Source organism: Triticum urartu, chromosome 5 (assembly GCF_003073215.2).
Source record: "Triticum urartu cultivar G1812 chromosome 5, Tu2.1, whole genome shotgun sequence".
Classification (NCBI taxonomy): domain Eukaryota; kingdom Viridiplantae; phylum Streptophyta; class Magnoliopsida; order Poales; family Poaceae; genus Triticum; species Triticum urartu.
Genome location: NC_053026.1, coordinates 11,943,322 through 11,961,875, shown reverse-complemented (window position 1 = coordinate 11,961,875; position 18,554 = coordinate 11,943,322). Strand labels below are relative to the sequence as shown.

At 46.6% G+C, this 18,554-nt stretch overlaps 2 protein-coding genes across 2 annotated transcripts; one reads left to right on the top strand and one right to left on the bottom strand.

Moving 5' to 3' along the window:
* Positions 1 to 6,812: 6,812 nt before the first annotated feature.
* On the top strand, positions 6,813 to 14,391 carry LOC125506628 (histone H2B.3-like). Its single transcript, XM_048671415.1, has 3 exons — positions 6,813 to 7,116; positions 13,219 to 13,253; positions 13,707 to 14,391. Exons 1-3 carry the CDS (start codon positions 6,813 to 6,815, stop codon positions 14,181 to 14,183), a joined length of 816 nt encoding a protein of 271 aa, XP_048527372.1. The 3' UTR covers positions 14,184 to 14,391.
* A 2,224-nt stretch (positions 14,392 to 16,615) lies between these two features.
* LOC125555440 lies at positions 16,616 to 18,012 on the bottom strand. The gene is made up of 4 exons (XM_048718399.1): positions 17,820 to 18,012; positions 17,626 to 17,728; positions 17,198 to 17,405; positions 16,616 to 17,006 (listed from the first exon to the last, which is right to left on the bottom strand). Exons 1-4 carry the CDS (start codon positions 17,922 to 17,924, stop codon positions 16,949 to 16,951), a joined length of 474 nt encoding a protein of 157 aa, XP_048574356.1. The 5' UTR covers positions 17,925 to 18,012; the 3' UTR covers positions 16,616 to 16,948.
* Between the last annotated feature and the right edge of the window lie 542 nt (positions 18,013 to 18,554).

Sequence of the window (18,554 nt, the reverse complement as noted above, 5' to 3'; positions counted from 1 at the left end):
CCTTCATCCTTTATATACGTGGCCAGGGGGCACCCCATAGACACACAAGTTGATCATTGATCCCTTACCCGTGTGCGGTGCCCCCCTCCACCATAATCCACCACGGTCATATCGTCGTAGTACTTAGGCGAAGCCCTGCGCCGGTAGCTTCATCATCACCGTCATCATGCTGTCATGCTGACGAAGCTCTCCCTCGACACTCTGCTGGATCGTGAGTTCATGGGACGTCATCGAGCCGAACGTGTGCAGATCGCGGAGGTGTCGTACTTTCGGTGCTAGGATCGGTCGATCGTGAAGACGTACGACTACATCAACCGCGTTGTCACAACGCTTCCGCTTACGGTCTACGTGGGTATGTAGACAACACTCTCCCTCTCGTTGCTATGCATCACCATGATCTTGCATGTGGGTAGGATTTTTTTTGAAATTACTATGTTACCCAACACCACCATGATGAGGAGGGAGTAGTCCACCCTCGGGGCTGAGGGTTTGTACCAGTAGCTATGTGTTTAATCTCTCTCTCCCATGTTCTTGAGATGTCACGATCTTGATGTATCGCGGGCTTTGTTAATATAGTTGGATCATATGGTGTTTTCCCATCTCTATCTTGTTGTGAATTGAGTTTTCCCTTTGGGATTTCGTTCTTATCGGATTGGATACTTTTATGGATTTGAGAACACTTGATGTTTATCTTGCTATGAATACCCGTGGTGACAATGGGGTATCATATTGATTCACTTGATATGTGTTTTGGCACTCACCTCGCGGATTCTGGAGGTGACATTGGGTAATCTATGAAGAGGGGTTGATGCATGTTCTTGTCTTTGTTTCTCCGGTAGAAATCTTGGGGCACTCTTTTGTTGGATCGAGTATTATGAATCTGAAATTGTTTGATGCATATCATATAATCAACTCACGGATACTCGCGGTGACAATGGAGTATCTAGGTGGCATTAGAGTTGGTTGATGTATATTGATATGTCTCCATCGTATCTACTTTTCCAAACACTTTTGACCTTGTTTTGGACTCTAACTTGCATGATTTGAATGGAACTAACCCGGACTGACGCTGTTTTTAGCAGAATTGCCGTGGTGTTATTTTTATGCAGAAATAAAAGTTCTCGGAATGACCTGAAACTTCGCAGAGAATATTTTTGGAATTTATAAAAAGTACTGGCGAAAGAATCAACACCAGGGGGCCCACACCCTGTCCACGAGGGTGGGGGCGCTCCCCCTGTCTCGTGGGCCCCCTGAGGCTCCACCGACCTCAACTCCAACTCTAGATATTCACGTTCGGGGAGAAAAAAATCAGAAAGAAGGATTCATCACGTTTTACAATACGGAGCTGCTGCCAAGCCCTAATCTCTCTCGGGAGGGCTAATCTGGAGTCCGTTCGGGGCTCCGGAGAGGGGAATCTGTCTCCATCGTCATCATCAACCTTCCTCCATCACCAATTTCATGATGCTCACCACTGTGCGTGATTAATTCCATCGTAGGCTTGCTGGACAATGATGGGTTGGATGAGATTTATCATGTAATCGAGTTAGTTTTGTTAGGGTTTGATCCCTAGTATCCACTATGTTCTGAGATTGATGTTGCTATGACTTTGCTATGCTCAATGCTTGTCACTAGATCCCCGAGTGCCATGATTTCAGATCTGAACCTATTATGCTTTCACCAATATATGAGAGTTCTAGATCCTATCTTGCAAGTCTATAGTCACCTACCATGTGTTATGATCCGGCAACCCCGAAGTGACAATAATCGGGACCACTTCCGGTTATGACCGTAGTTTGAGGAGTTCATGTATTCATTATGTGTTAATGCTTTGTTCCTGTACTCTATTAAAAGGAGGCCTTAATATCCCTTAGTTTCCAATAGGACCCCGCTACCACGGGAGGGTAGGACAAAAGATGTCATGCAAGTTCTTTTCCATAAGCACGTATGACTATATTCAGAATACATGCCTACATTACATTGATGAACTGGAGCAAGTTCTGTGTCACCCTATGTTATAACTGCTGCATGAGGAATCGCATCCGACATAATTATCCATCACTGATCCATTGCCTACGAGCTTTTCACATATTGATCTTTTCTTAATTACTTTACCGTTGTCACTGTTACAATCACTACAAAACCAATACTATTACTTTTGCCACCATTACCGCTACTTCCATATTACTTTGCTACTAAATACTTTGCTGCAGATATTAAGTCTTTCAGGTCCGGTTGAATTGACAACTCAACTGTTAATACTTGAGAATATTCTTTGGCTCCCCTTGTGTCGAATCAATAAATTTGGGTTGAATACTCTACCCTCGAAAACTGTTGCGATCCCCTATACTTGTGGGTAAAAGATAACGGTAGCAAAAGTAATATTTTTGGTGTTTTATAGTGATGATAACAATAGCAACGGAAAAGTAAATAAGCGAAGAACAATATATGGAAAGCTTGTAGGCAATGGATCGGTGATTGAGAATTATGCCGGATGCGGTTCATCATGTAACAGTCATAACCTAGGGTGACATAGAACTAGCTCCAGTTCATCAATGTAATGTAGGCATGTATTCCGAATATAGTCATATGTGCTTATGGAAAAGAACTTGCATGACATCTTTTGTCCTACCCTCCCATGGCAGCGGGGTCCTATTGGAAACTAAGGGATATTAAGGCCTCCTTTTAATAGAGTATAGGAACAAAGCATTAACACATAGTGAATACATGAACTCCTCAAACTACGGTCATAACCGGAAGTGGTCCCGATTATTGTCACTTCGGGGTTGCCGGATCATAACACATGGTAGGTGACTATAGACTTGCAAGATAGGATCTAGAACTCTCATATATTGATGAAAGCATAATAGGTTCAGATCTGAAATCATGGCACTCGGGGATCTAGTGACAAGCATTGAGCATAGCAAAGTCATAGCAACATCAATCTCAGAACATAGTGGATACTAGGGATCAAACCCTAACAAAACTAACTCGATTACATGATAAATCTCATCCAACCCATCACCGTCCAGCAAGCCTACGATGGAATTACTCACGCACGGCGGTGAGCATCATGGAATTGGTGATGGAGGAAGGTTGATGATGATGATGGCGACGGATTCCCCTCTCCGAAGCCCCGAATGGACTCCAGATCAGCCCTCTCGAGAGAGTTTAGGGCTTGGCGGCGGCTCCGTATCATAAAACACGATGAATCCTTCTCCTTGGTTTTTTCTCCCCAAAAATGAATATATGGAGTCAGGGTTGAGGTCGGTGGAGCGTCAGGGGGGCCACGAGGCAGGGGGCGCCAGGGGGGTAGGGCGCGCCCCCCACCCTCGTGGACAGGTGGAGGCCCCCGTGACGTGGATCTTTCTTCCAGTATTTTTTATATATTCGAAAATAATTCTTCGTGGATTTTCAGGTCATTCCGAGAACTTTTGTTTCTTCACAAAAATAACACCATGGCAATTCTACTGAAAACAACGTCAGTCCGGGTTAGTTTCATTCAAATCATGCAAGTTAGAGTCCAAAACAAGGGCAAAAGTGTTTGGAAAAGTAGATACGACGAAGACATATCAACTCCCCCAAGCTTAAACCTTTGCTTGTCCTCAAGCAATTCAGTTGATAAATTGAAAGTGATAAAGAAAAACTTTTACAAACTCTGTTTGCTCTTGTTGTTGCAAATATGTAAAGCCAACATTCAAGTTTTCAGCAAAGATTATGAACTAACCATATTCACAATAACATTTAGGTCTCATGTTTACTCATATCAATGACATAATCAACTAGCGAGCAATAATAATAAATCTCGGATGACAACTCTTTGTCAAAACAATCATGATATGATATAACAAGATGGTATCTCGCTAGCCTTTTCTGAGACCGCAAAACATAAATGCAGAGCACCTTTAAAGATCAAGGACTGACTAGACATTGTAATTCATGGTAAAAGAGATCCAGTCAAGTCATACTTAATGTAAAATAACAGTAATGAATGCAAATGACAGCGGTGCTCTCCAACTGGTGCTTTTTAATAAGAGGATGATGACTCAACATAAAAGTAAATAGAGAGGCCCTTCGCAGAGGGAATCAAGAATTTGTAGAGGTGCCAGAGCTCGGTTTTGAAATAGATATGAATAATATTTTGAGCGGTATACTTTCATTGTCAACATAACAACCAAGAGATGGCGATATCTTCCATGCTACACACATTATAGGCGGTTCCCAAACAGAATGGTAAAGTTTATACTCCCCCTCCACCAACAAGCATCAATCCATGGCTTGCTCGAAACAACGAGTGCCTCCAACTAACAAGAGTCCCAGGGGAGTTTTGTTTGCAGTTATTTTGATTTAATTTGCATAAAGCATGTGACTGGGCATCCCGGTGACCAGCCATTTTCTCGTGAGTGAGGAGCGGAGTCCACTCCTCTTGAGAATAACCCGCCTAACATGAAAGATACAGACATCCCTAGTTGATACATGAGCTGTTCGAGCATACAAAACAGAATGTTTATTTGAAGGTTTAGATTTTGGCACATACAAATTTACTTGGAACGGCAGGTAGATACCGTATATAGATAGGTATGGTGGACTCATATGGAATAACTTTGGGGTTTATGGAATTGGATGCACAAGCAGTATTCCCGCTTAATACAAGTGAAGGCTAGCAAAAGACTGGGAAGCAACCAGCTAGAGAGTGACAACAGTCATGAACATGCATTAAAATTAATCAACACCGAATGCAAGCATGAGTAGGATATAATGCACCATGAACATAAATATCGTAGAGGCTATGTTGATTTTGTTTCAACTACATGCGTGAACATGTGCCAAGTCAAGCCACTCGAATCATTCAAAAGAGGATACCACCCTATCATACCACATCACAACCATTTTAATAGCATGTTTGACGGAGTAATTGACCACGGGTACCCCGAAGACGGCAAGACAATATTTCAAGACATCGGGGCTAGCAAAGCCCCTCAGTCCGACTGCCCGGCTGCTCCTGCCGGCTCCCCAGCCGGCTGCCGACTGCGCCAACCAGCCGACCGCCGACTGCAGCTCGACCCGACACCGACAAGACCCTGACGAGACGGCCATACCGCGAACAAGACAACCGTACCGCGACGCCATCATCTACAGTGTACCTGTCCCCTTGGCACTATTCTATAAAGCGCCCAGGGGACAAGCATGACATGCACCATGCCTAGCCCATGCCACTACATAGCTTGGTTTGTAAGCTACCAAGGTAGCTTACAACCAACGCTACCACCACCCATGCCCACTATCAAGCTTACATCCTAAGCTACCCTCTCCTATATAAAGGAGAAGACACACATAGGCTCATACTTATACATGCCCATGGACACACCCCTCACGCATGCATACATGTTCACTCACGGTGGAGCACTCTCATGACCACTTGCTAGCTAGCTCATACACACATGAGACATATACAAGTCAAATGCCCATGGCACTGACCTCGGATACAGCTCTAGGAGCACTTTGTACTGCCCGATGTACACCCCAGATATATACTCAGACATGCAGGAGTAGGGATACTATCTCTCCGGAGAGCCCCGAACCTGGGTAAACTAGCGCATGCTACTCGCATACCCGCTCCCGGTCCTATCAGCAGCAGTCTTACCCTCACACTAAGCCCTTGTGGCATCTGTCGACTCGCAAGCCCCCCGTGAGAATGCCATGACAGTTGGCGCCCACCGTGGGGCGATACTACTATTATGCTACCACGCTGCTGCTGGTTTCGCTGTCCGGGCGGGACCATCTTCGTCTTCCCCGCCGCGGCGTCGCGCCGTCTCTTCGGTAGCGCTCGGGGGCTAGACTTCAACCCGCCCCCGGAGCGGCCGTGCGGGACGCCGCGCCCTCGTCGTCGGCCTCGCCGTCTTCGTCACCGCCACCGTTGAGACGCCGGCCGTCTGTCTGTGCGTGCGCCGCGTGCAGGCTTTGCTTCGGTCGGTCGCATCCGTCCACGCGCCGCTCACGTCTGTTTCCCTCCATATTGCGCCTTGCTCTAGCCGGATTACCATTGTACACATACAATCTATACAAGCTAGCTAGACGCAAGTCAATGGTCAAACCGTCCATCAGCCACACACTACTCGGACGTTGCCCAGATAATGGTCATATAATGGCCATACACGCCTAGTCAGGCACTGGCTTGCCTTTGCTCCGCTCCACCCAAGCGCCTTCGCCACGCTTGCATGCGTCGTGCCTACTGCTCGAGCACCGCTGCTGCCTGCGGCTGCTCCTGCTCCTCGCGACTGCGTGGCCTCGCCCGGTCATCTGCTCTGCACCAACTAGCTGCCATTACATCCACAACAGTCAACAGCAAAAGAAAAAATCTGGTGAAGAACCAGTGGCCGCGGCGACCGACCCCAGTGCGCACCTCTACGACCGCTCCAGCCGCGCGCCTGTGTCGCCCTGGCGCGGCCCGGCCCCGGCCTCCCGCGCGCGATCCCGTCCGCGCCGGCCCTTGCGCCCTCCATCTCCGCGAGCGTCGTTTCCCCGACCTCCCCCTCATCCCGTGCGTCCACGCCATGGCAGGCCGCCCCTTCCCCTCCGCACCGGCCTTCGCGCCGTCTTCACCGCTACAGCCGGCCCGACCGCCTCCCTCCATCATCCGGCTCCCCGACGGTGCCCCGCGCCTGGCCGGGCCCGGCTAGCTCCCGCGCCGGCTGCTGCGCGGCCGCCTGCTCCCGCACCGGCTGCGGCAGGCCCGGCCGGCTCCCGCCCCCCCGTGGCCGGCTCGCCGCTAGCCGGCCGCGCCGCCTCGCGCAGCTCCTCCCACGCCCGCCGGGATGCCGCCCCACGCTGGCCCCGTGCCGCCTCCCCGGGATCTCCGCGCCGGCTCCACCTTCTCGCCTAGCCGGCCCCGAGCCCGGTCTCCTCGCGGCCGCAGCTGCGCCCAACTCCGGCCTCCCGCCCTGAGCGCCGGGTCCTCCTCGCGTTGCGCGCCCGCTCCTGGCCTCGTCACGGGAGGCCGCTCCACCATGCCGCCTGCGCCTGGCCGGCTGCTCCGCCACCACGCCGGGCCGGCCGCCTCCCGCGCGCTTGCTGCCTCAAGCGCGCCGGCCGCCGTCCACACCGCGCCAAGACGCCCAAGTCCCGCCACCCGGCCGCCGACTCCCCGTCCGTGCCTACGCGGCCAGCTCCCGCCACCCGGACGGCCGGCTCCGCCCGCCACCCGGCTTCACCCACCACCCGGCCGGCCTGGCCGGCTCCCTGCCCGCTCTTGCCGATTGTTGAGCCAATGTGAAGAAGATAAAAGAAAAGTCAAAGCCGCTAGCCGGCTGAAGAGAGAAAAGTCACATTGGGTGCCCAGCTGGCTGACTGGAAAAAAAAGTGGGCGTCCGAGAAACGAAGCAGAAGAAGAAGTGTCTGTCTGGTTGTACTGGCAGACAAAAAGAAGAAGACAAAGTAGTCACCGGGAGACCCGGCCCGACTGCTCAGCAGTCGGTCCGAATCTCGGGGGCTACACCCAGCGGGTGCGCTGACGCGCCCCCGTGAAAAAGAAGACAAAGTAGCTGCCAGAAGATCCGGCCCGACTGCTCAGCAGTCGGCCCGAATCTCGGGGGCTACACCAAGTGGGTGCGCTGGTGCGCCCCCACGGAAGATTGCACATAAGAGAAGAGTTTGTTCCGGTTGCCAGCAGCCGGCAGAAGAGAAAAAGAAGAAAAAGGGCGCTGCAAGATGCCTCGCCGCCTGGCCGGTCGAGCCTGACCGGCCGGGACCCCCCCCCCTTCGAGCACCCGGAGGCTCGAAGGCTACACCCAACGGGTACGCCGGCGCACTCCGCGAGCGCCGAGCCGTGCCGGCTGTCTTCGACAACGACCGCGACTACAAGAAAATCAATGTGAGCTCCTCACCCGCATATTTTTTGCACCACGCAAGCACGGATAACCCCGAGCGAAGCTCGGGGGCTGTCTCCGCGTTTTATTACAGTAGCATCATTGTTTGCCCAGGCGCCAGCCGGAGTTGGCCCGGGGGCTGGCCGCTTGGCCTGAGACATTAGATCCCGCAGACGGCTTAGTACCATGCACGGTACCAAAGGCCCACTCTTAGTCATAGACCACAGAGCGGTTGTCCGACTAGCAAGAGTGAACGCTGGAGGCCACCCACGCGAAAAACGTTCGGGAAGAAAAACAGATCGGGCGACCCGGTCGTTTCCTTTATAAGTATTTGCTCGGTCGAATTTGCTCCCAGACTCTGAGTACTGTACACTCCACTTCGCGGCCCACTCTCAGCCACAGACCGTAGAGCGGCTGTCCGGCGAGCGAGAGCACAAGCCAAAAAGCGGAGGAAACATGAAAAAGATTAAAGGGGGCTCGAACGAAACCGAGTCGGCACCCTCCGCATAAAACTTGCAATGCTAAAAGTAAACATTTGATATATCTGCGTGGACTAACTTTGTCTTTTTCATGATCATTTCCATGAACACTCGCCAAAAAACCTCCGCCCAACTTTGCCAAGTTGCCCGGAGGCTTGGGGGCTACTGACGGAGTAATTGACCACGGGTACCCCGAAGACGGCAAGATAATATGTCAAGACATCGGGGCTAGCAAAGCCCCTTAGTCTGACTGCCCGGCTGCTCCTCCCGGCTCCCCAGCCGGCTGCCGACTGCGCCAACCAGCCGGCCGCCGATTGCAGCTCGACCCAACACCGACAAGACCCCGACGAGACGGCCATACCGCGGACAAGACAACCGTACCGCGACGCCATCATCTACAGTGTACCTGTCCCCTTGACACTATTCTATAAAGTGCCCAGGGGACAAGCATGACATGCACCATGCCTAGCCCATGCCACTACATAGCTTGGTTTGTAAGCTACCAAGGTAGCTTACAACCAACGCTACCACCACCCATGCCCACTACCAAGCTTACATCCTAAGCTACCCTCTCCTATATAAAGGAGAAGACACACATAGGCTCATACTTATACATGCCCATGGACACACCCCTCACGCATGCATACATGTTCACTCACGGTGGAGCACTCTCATGCTCACTTGCTAGATAGCTCATACACACATGAGACATATACAAGTCAGATGCCCATGGCACTGACCTCGGATACAGCTCTAGGAGCACTTTGTACTGCCCGATGTACACCCCAGATATATACTCAGACATGCAGGAGTAGGGGTATTATCTCTCCGGAGAGCCCCGAACCTGGGTAAACTAGCGCGTGCTACTCGCATACCCGCTCCTGGTCCTATCAGCAGCAGTCTTACCCTCACCCTAAGCCCTTGTGGCATCTGTCGACTCGCAAGCCCCTCGTGAGAATACCACGACAATGTTGGCACGCAAGGTAAACCATTATAAGGTCCTAGATAATTAAGCATGGCATAAGCAACTATAATCTCTAATTGTCATTGCAAACATGTTTATTCATAATAGGCTGAATCAGGAACGATGAACTAATCATATTTACAAAAACAAGAGAGGTTGAGTTCATACCAGCTTTTCTTATCTCAATAAGTTCATCATATAATCATCATTATTGCCTTTCACTTGCACGACCGAATAGTGTGGATAATAATAATAGTTCATGTGCATTGGACTAAGCTAGAATCTGCAAGCATTCAATTCAAGAGAGAAGACAAGGTAATATGGGTACTTTGTCAGATCAACGATAATGCATATAAGAGCCACTTTAACATTTTAATTATGGTCTTCTCCTCTCGACCCCCAAAGGAACGAAAAGAAATAAAACTATTTACATGGGAAAGCTCCCAACAAGAAAAAGAAGAACGAGAAATCTTTTTGGGTTTTCTTTTTAATTATTACTACTACAGCATGAGAAGTAAACTAGCTGAAAGCTACAACTTTTTTTGTTTTTCTTAAGGTTTATTAAACACACAAGAAGAAAGCATAAAAAGTAAAACAAACTAGCATGGATGATACAATGAAAAAGTATGAGCACCGACAACTAGCAATGAGTGTGTGAACATGAATGTAATGTCGGTGAGAAATACGTACTCCCCCAAGATTAGGCTTTTGGCCTAAGTTGGTCTATGGCCACGGCTGGCCTGGCGGATATCCAAAGTAATAGTTGGGGTCGTACTGTGAAGAAGCCTCGGATTGCCACTGGTTGGCAATCACCTCCGGATCCCACTGGTAATCAGACTGTCGTGGAGGCTCAAATTGTGATTCAGGCTCTGGCTCTGTAGCTGATGTAGGGTTCTGGTAGGTGTGAATGGCCTCCAACGAAACAAGGTACTTGCCTGCAGATAAATCAAACAATGAAGGAGCAGGCAGGGTAATAGTCTCAGGATGATTTTTACCAAATATTAATTTGTACTTAAGCGCATTTTCCCTATTCTTAACAATAAAATCATGTGCTACCATACTTTTATAATCTAAATAAACAGAAGGCAGCAACTTCTCTTCCTTCTCATAATGCCTAATAGGTATGTTAAAGTGTGCAGCGAGGCGCGAGGCGAATATGCCTCCAAGGACGGGGCCCTTAGTACGGTTAAGATTTAACCGCTTAGCAATAATAGCGCCCATACTGAATGTGTCATCACGAAATAAGGCATGGAACAAAATAACAATATCAGGGGCACTCAGGTTTCCACAGTTTTCGCGCCCAATTAAGCATCTACTAGCAAATATAACAAAGTAACATAGAACAGAAAAGTGTATGCTAGTAATTCATGGGTCGAAAACCTTCCTCGTTTCCCCTACAGTAATGGTATCAATAAACCCATCCACATCGTCACGATGTGGTTCCTCTACGCTGCCCTCGAAAGGGATCAAACAAACCCGACAAAAATCTTGAAGTGACATCTTCTTATGCTCATCATATAAATAAAATTCCACCATAGGTGGTGAGCTCCTATCATGGAAATGAAAGTTTTGCACAAAGATATTGGTGAGTAAGAAATACTGTTCCGCGCCTGCTACTTCAACAAAACATATATGAGATTCCCTCAAAAAAATACATATATGAGATATCTATTATGTTTATTGTGTTTGTCATTTACCATTGTTTTCCTTTAGAAACTTGCAATCATTTAAATTTATCGAAATATGTATATAGCAACCGTGTGGCAGATTGCGAAACTGCCACACGCATCCGCTCGTGCCTTCCTAATTTTAATTGTCAATTATGACTCCACGCGCCTTTCCGATTTTCGGAAAAAATAATGCTTGTACTAGGATTTGATCTCTGGTCTGCAAGTAATCAACAAAAGGAACTAACCACCTCACCTATGACACTCATTGTTAAACAAGTTAAGGGAAATACTGTTTTTGACATGTTTTTGCCTTTAATATGTTAGCACTGAAAAACTTTTTGTTTCAAGCATCGTGGTAACTTTGATCATTGGGAATAAATTTGTTGAACCCGCCCCCCGGTAATTTCTGTAAATAGCACGATAACATTCATGCCATAGACCTGATAATTTAGATACAAACATCATGGTAACTTTAACCATTGGAAAGACAAATGTGAAAAGATACCCGATAATTTATGTGTAAAGAGATGGTAATATACGCAGCGCACATCTGATAACTGAGGTAGAAACACCATGATAACTTTGACCGTAGGGTATTTTTTTTAAAGATACTCCGGTATCTTCTGTGTAAATAGCACGGTAGTATACCTCCCTCCACTGGCATTTTTATGTGTAAATAGCATGAAAACATATGCACTGCGATAACTAAACACCATGATAAATTTTTGACCTGTGGGGGGGGGGGATTTGTTGCTGAAACATACTCTCATAAATTTTGTGTAAATAGCATGATATTTTAAGCACTACGGGCTTGATAAGTTACCTAGAATCACCATGATAACTTTTTGTCCCAGAAAAAAGTTGGTCAAAACATCCCCAATATTTTTTGTGTAAATAACATGATAATATAAGCATCGCATAACCGATAACTTGCAATATAAACATGATGGTAACTTTTTTACCAAAGGAAAAAAAGTTGTTAAAAACATACACTCGCCTCGCGCGTGAGCCTCTTGGATGAACGCAACACATGGCGTGCCACGAGGAAGTCACATAATGTTTAGTCTCATGAGGGGCACACGTGCTATAGGCGTGATAAGTTACGCAAAAACATCGTGATAATTTTTGACCTATGGAAAAAGCTACCGAAACACACCCAGTTTTTAGGTGCAAGTACCATGATAATATATGAACTGTAGACCCGGTAACTCATGTACAATCCCCCATGGTAACTTTGACCGGGGGAGGTTGATGTACATATACTCTGCTAACTTATGTGTAAGTACCGCGGTATTTTACACATCGAAGACCTTATAACTTATGTACAAAATACAGTGGTAACTTTGAAGGGGTGTAGTTGTTGAAGCATAGTACCTGGTATGTTCTATGTAAATAGCACGGTAAGTTATGCAACACAGCCTGATAACTTGCATACAAATACCATGGTAACTTTGTCCTGAGGAGAAATCATGTGGTAGACGTGAAGAAGTGACAGTTTTCTCGGGGATGGCTGCCCATGATGCCCGGGAGAAGCAGGTTTCTCGGGTGAACCTGCGGGGTCGTTTAGGAGGAGACGAGGTCAAAGGACAAGGGATCGTGTGGTACTTTAAAATGAAAGAAATAGAGATGTGGCAGTTTTGCTTATATAGCACACGTATCACAGTCCTAAATTTGTACAACATGCATCTCTGATTGAGCAATTTCATCAAGATGTCAACTTCTGTTTTGTCATAGTCAAACCTTCAATTTGCCCTCGGCAAGCACGTTCACTCAACATCTTCTATTTTCTGTTCAAGCACGACCCATATTTGTCTTAGGTTAACTTGATCTCGGAATCGATAAATAAAGTCATAAACTAATGTCTTCTCTTTAGCCTCCATCATCTAGAGGCCTACAAATATACTGTCTTGTCTCCAATGTACACATATGTTTGCTGGCTAATGATTCCATAGTAATTATATCGGGTTGTTGGCCATTGTTATCTCTTATAACTAATCACAGTCTTAAAAATGCCATGGGGTAAGCTACTTAATCACAAATTACTTTGGAACATTTTTTATTGTGTCATTTCCATAATATCTTCTGGCGGTACGCTTGGACGTCATGAAAAGTATGATCTGTTTAATATTACCACCGTTTGGAAATAAGTGACATGGTTTTAGTTCTAATTACTTACCGAATGGAGGGAGTATCACTTATAGCTTTATTTATATGTGTAACCATCTGGACATGTGCTTTTGTAGAAAAGCCCAAAAGACATAATTTGTTTGGTATGATTGTAAGTTAGTAATTTATCAAAACATTTCACTCGGGGCATGTGAAATCCTTCACTCACACAGCCAGCACATGTTTGAATTTCCTTTTGCCAGTATTGCTACATTGTCATTTGACTCATTTGGTGCATTTCCATCCGCTTTTACTTAGTTGTCATTCTACTAAAACATCAAACTATTATTACTACTGGATATTTATTTACGCTGCATAGATTTATTTACCAAGTTTACTTCAACTTTATGTGCTAAACATCGCTGTGTCAACATTTTTTTGATTAAATAAAGCATACTGTTCGTAAAGAAAAAACTTTGGAGAAAACCACGATCCGCCCCGCAGAGATCACGACCGTCCATCCAAACAGCATCGAACCCCTCATACCGTCCCACGTCACGGATCCGGGACAACCACGCCTCCACCAATCAGCGCTCACATCCCCCCCTCTATAAACCCACATCAGCCCCGCAACTCCTTTCCCAGCATCTCGTTCCAAATCTCCCACCTCCCCCCCCAGGAGGAGGCGACGACGGAGAAGGCCGAGAAGGCGCCGGCCGGGAAGAAGCCCAAGGCCGAGAAGCGGCTGCCGGCGGCGGGCAAGGGCAAGGCCTCCGGCAAGGAAGGCGGCGGCGACAAGAAGTCCAGGAAGAAGGGCAAGAAGAGCGTGGAGACGTACAAGATCTACATCTTCAAGGTGCTGAAGCAGGTGCACCCCGACATCGGCATCTCCTCAAAGGCCATGTCCATCATGAACTCCTTCATCAACGACATCTTCGAGAAGCTCGCCGGCGAGGCCGCCAAGCTCGCCCGCTACAACAAGAAGCCCACCATCACGTCCCGGGAGATCCAGACCTCCGTCCGCCTCGTCCTCCCCGGCGAGCTCGCCAAGCACGCCGTCTCCGAGGGCACCAAGGCCGTCACCAAGTTCACCTCCTCTTAGATTGTACATCTAGTAGCGACTGTAGATGGTTCTGTTTACTTGGTGCTTGTCGACTCTGGCTATCTGGAAGTATAAGTGGTATTACTGCTGGCTAGATGGGAATTGCTGAATGATTGCCAAAGCTCTGTTGGTTCTTTGGTTGTAACAGCCGAATTTGTGCTTCTTTTCTTTTGGTAAACTGACATATCAAAAGTAGTGATCCATTTCAGCTGTGACTGTGATACTGATCTCTTCCATGCGATTGTGCTTCCGTAGCAATGTAAGTTTCCAGAATCCACTTGATTCTGGTGCAATGTTGTCCAATCGCCTGGGCTTATTTCCTGCTGTGATTATTTATTGTCAATAAGAGCAACCCAATGGTTTGCTTGCCATCTCTGGTTCTTGTTTTGGTAGTACTCCCTCCGTCCGAAAATACTTGTCATCAAAATGGACAAAAAAGGATGTACTTGTCATCAAAATGAGCAAAAAAGGATGTATATAGAACTAAAACATATCTAGATACATCCTCTTTTATTCATTTTGATGACAAGTATTTCCGGACAGAGGGAGTAGTTTCCTTTGCTTATGAAGCAGTATCAGTCAAATTGGTCAGCCTGAAGCAGCTTGGCGCTGTACATGATTGTGTTACTGTGAAAATGCCAAGTGTGAGAAAATTAGACTACCTGTCTGTTTCTTGCCGGAAGGTGTTCCTTAAACAAGATGATGTGCTAGAGGCATGCTTCTGTATTGCCTTGCTATAAACAAGATGGTGTTTATTGTATCGTCTTTGATGCACATTTGGTTTATACATGGAAGCTATGGTCTTCTGACCTGCTGGTGTCATGTACACATGGAAGGTGAACCATCTTCACTTAAATCCAAGGGCTGATAACTTTTGTGAGTTGTCACGGTGGTATTATGTAAAATGGTTGGGTTTGTGATAGCTGTGCCTGAATCTGCGCGCATCGTGCACTGTAGTTGCATGGAAACAACAATTGTAATAACACAGTGGTATTTTGGTCACCATTTATTATTATTATTATTATTGACTTAATATATTTTATCTTGGGTTTGGGTTGGTAGGTGGTGTGTCACAAGATGTGCAACGACATGGTGAGCTTGTTCTCATCCTGCTCTTCAGACACCGCAGCAATTCAGAGATTGTTGAACTTCATGACTAGCTGGTAAGCGCTTTCAAAATCCTATGATAGGTTGCATCCTGCAGGCTGCAAACAACAACTTGGATCTGTGTTGATTATCTGTCCATCTGTCGTCTTTGTCCTCTCGATAGTTCCTGAGTCGATCAAATTGTATGTATAGAAGGGCAAACTGATCAAGACCTGTGATTCGTTGGTCATCTCTAAAATTTTAGGAGAGATGGTATGTGCTATTATAAAACATCAAGAAATGCAAATTAAATGTGAGATGTCCTATTGGTAACACCAGTTTGTTAACACCTTGTCATCATTATCCAATGGTCACATGATCACTGGTGAGTCTCTAGATCATTACTTAACAGAAGTATTCAGATAGCTACTTATAAGATATAATATAGTCATGCAACTCAACTAAAATTGTAAGAATTAAAAAAGAATCAGCAAAAAGGTGAACCAGCTTTTCAGCATTCCAGAGCAGATGTAAGCATTGTTCAGAAGAGGTAACCATCTGCACAAGAATCTAGTTTAACATCAAATACTGATGAAAAGGAGTTCAACTAGTACATCTAGAAGAAAAACTGCATCACATACTAGGATCATAATACCTTGTATACACATTCAGATTATGAATGTCTGACCATTGTCAACCAACCGGCACCTTAACACAGCCCGTAGAGCAGTCTAGGTGGAAGAACATGCAAGTAAAGTTAAGCACATGGCCTTTTCGTGCATAAGATCCCCACAAAAAAGAAAAGAAATCAAAGAAATTATCATCTTCAGCTGCTGCGACAGAAGATGCCAAAGGATCTTATCCTGGCAGTGAATAATTAATCAACATCAACACTCATATACATTGTAAATTATTCCAGTTAATTTGTTGCAGAATCCAAAAATTGATATTGGTGCATTGTAGAGACTAAAGATTCAGCTAACGCTAAACCAAATTGTCTACATTCCAGAGAGGCTGTGGCATTGCTCAGTAGTGGTAATCATTTGCCCAAAAAAAGCTGTAAGGTTTATTAGCAATGCTATTAGATGCTCAAAATATCATCATGTTGCTAGCAACTGAATTTGTGACATTAAATATTATTTGGCAAGAATAGGAGGTGGAATCATATTCTTAGTTGTGCTATGATCGAACTAACTGGTGCCTAGGCAACGAAACAAATTAGAATCCAGCAGCTAATCCACCCTAGTTGTGAGTAATTCGTTAATCGAAAGCAGTTTCCTGGAGGGGAGTGTCTCATGCTCCCAGCAATCTACAGCTGCTAGAAAAGAAATCATGGCACAGTTAAGAGAGTCCTGAAACGAAGATGTGTTAGACTAGGCCTGGTTGCCACAGCTGTTAACATTGGCACAGCATCAAAGTGACAGCAGGCATGATCATCAGTTCACGACATGTAGGGCGAGCTACGAGCTCCCAGGAATAAGTCGCAAAGATTTACATGGACATCCTTTCTCGCTTGGTTGCATTCCCAAAACAAGTTTTAAGTTCAGATCAAGAAAAGCAAACTTTACACCACTAACAGCAGCAGCAGCAGCTTCAGTGTTGTCACTCAATGACATCCCTGGGTGGTGTTTGCACTAGATCACTATCAGTTGGAAGATTGTCGCAATCTGCTCTCGATGTTATCGCCTCTCACTCAGTTTTCTTTTCTTCTTGCTTTGCACGGTCTCTCCATGGCGCCTGCATCATACACAAACACACCATAACTGCATAGCGACAGAACCTCAAGAAAAGCAGTAAGGTTTCGAAAAAAAAATATACAGCAAGTTTCAGCATAGGATGGAACTTTGTGGTGCAAAGTAACTATCGGCATGAGCTGATTTAGACTACACTGCATCAGCCAAACTGACGAAATACTCAGAAGGACTCACCCATCCCGCCTCTGCTTTTGTTTTCTCTTGACGCTATTCGGCTCTGGCTCATCTTTGCCGCGCCGCCTGAACACCTCAGAATCACTACTACTACCGCCGCCGGCATCCGCGACACAGCCCCTCGACAGCGCGAGTCTATCAAGAACGGATGCGTCGGCCGAGGTTTCTTCTAACCGTGCTTTGAACAAATCTTCCAGCAAAACAACACCTGGAAAAGCACAAGCATATAGCATGTTGGTCAGCAAAGAGATTGCTGCAGTTATGCCACATGTGAATGTGATGGAAGACGCCGATCAAAATTCAAAAGGCTAGTATTCAAATTTGTCCCTTGGTCGCTCGAATTTGTCCAGAGTATTCGAGGATAACAGCAGGAACAGATGAGCGTTGCTATATTTGATGGGTGTCTGGGAAAGTGGTTCAGGTAGTACCGAGGGCACGCAGCGTGCGCAGATCGAACCCGTCGGCGAGGTGGGGGCGGCCGGCCGTCTCCGCCCGCTTCACGGCCAGCATCTTCAGGCTGATGAGGAGATCCTGCACAACACCGCCGTGGCACCATTAACACCTGTCGTCAGGAAGAGAAGCTATAGGAGAGAGAATAAGAAGAGGAGCGGGCGTCACCGACGAGCTCTGGCTCGGAGAGGGCCGCGAGCCACCGCGACTCCTCGGTGTTGGCGCTGCTCTCCGCAGCCTCCGGAGGTGGGGTTTCGCCGGCGGCGGAGGGCGCCATGAGGGAGTTGGGAGAAGAAGACGGGGCCTTTATTTTTATTTATTTATTTTCTTTTTTGGGGGATTATTATCTTTTGCTTTATTTGGGTGGGGGTGGGTGTGGGATACAATTCGGGCAGAGATAAAGAAAGAGAAAACCTCACTAAACTATGTGCGTCCGCATTAAGAGCAACTCTAGCGTGACAATCCAGAGAGGCTTGTATTTTGTTCGTTTGAGTCAGCCGAGTGGATGGGTATGTCTGCCTTTTGGTTTATATTGGCCAGTGCACCCAGCAAGTGGCGGATCTATTTTCCTGGGTCCAAAAAAAAATCATTTCAAAACATTGCGGCCAAACTAAACATAATTAAACATTAATAACCGGTCAACTGCGAGCCAAAATCCATTTAAACATTAATAAAACATAAAAAAGAACACACTCCTGCACGTTGCCCTTCCCCTTCCCGTCGTTTGATGAAGGGTGGCGGCAGCCCAACCCAGAAGAATGCGCTCTTCCACGTCGACAATGCCGCCTCGTCTGACACTCGCCGTAGGGTATTACTTCCTTCATTCAAAAATATTTGTCGAAGAAATGAATATATTTGAAACACTTTGGTTTTAGATACACCCATTTTTTTTCATTTCTCCAATAAA

What these genes read in the sequence shown, in the direction of transcription:
- LOC125555440 (XM_048718399.1), bottom strand. Translation starts at nt 17,924, where the DNA reads ATGGCGCCCTCCGCCGCCGGCGAAACCCCACCTCCGGAGGCTGCGGAG. An exon ending in CCCTCTCCGAGCCAGAGCTC is followed by an intron (nt 17,729 to 17,819) that starts GTCGGTGACGCC and finishes GGTGTTGTGCAG; the next exon opens with GATCTCCTCATCAGCCTGAA. An exon ending in CAAAAGCAGAGGCGGGATGG is followed by an intron (nt 17,007 to 17,197) that starts GTGAGTCCTTCT and finishes TGTATGATGCAG; the next exon opens with GCGCCATGGAGAGACCGTGC.
- LOC125506628 (XM_048671415.1), top strand. Translation starts at nt 6,813, where the DNA reads ATGCCGCCCCACGCTGGCCCCGTGCCGCCTCCCCGGGATCTCCGCGCC. An exon ending in CACCGCGCCAAGACGCCCAA is followed by an intron (nt 7,117 to 13,218) that starts GTCCCGCCACCC and finishes GTGCTTTTGTAG; the next exon opens with AAAAGCCCAAAAGACATAAT. An exon ending in ATAATTTGTTTGGTATGATT is followed by an intron (nt 13,254 to 13,706) that starts GTAAGTTAGTAA and finishes AACCCACATCAG; the next exon opens with CCCCGCAACTCCTTTCCCAG.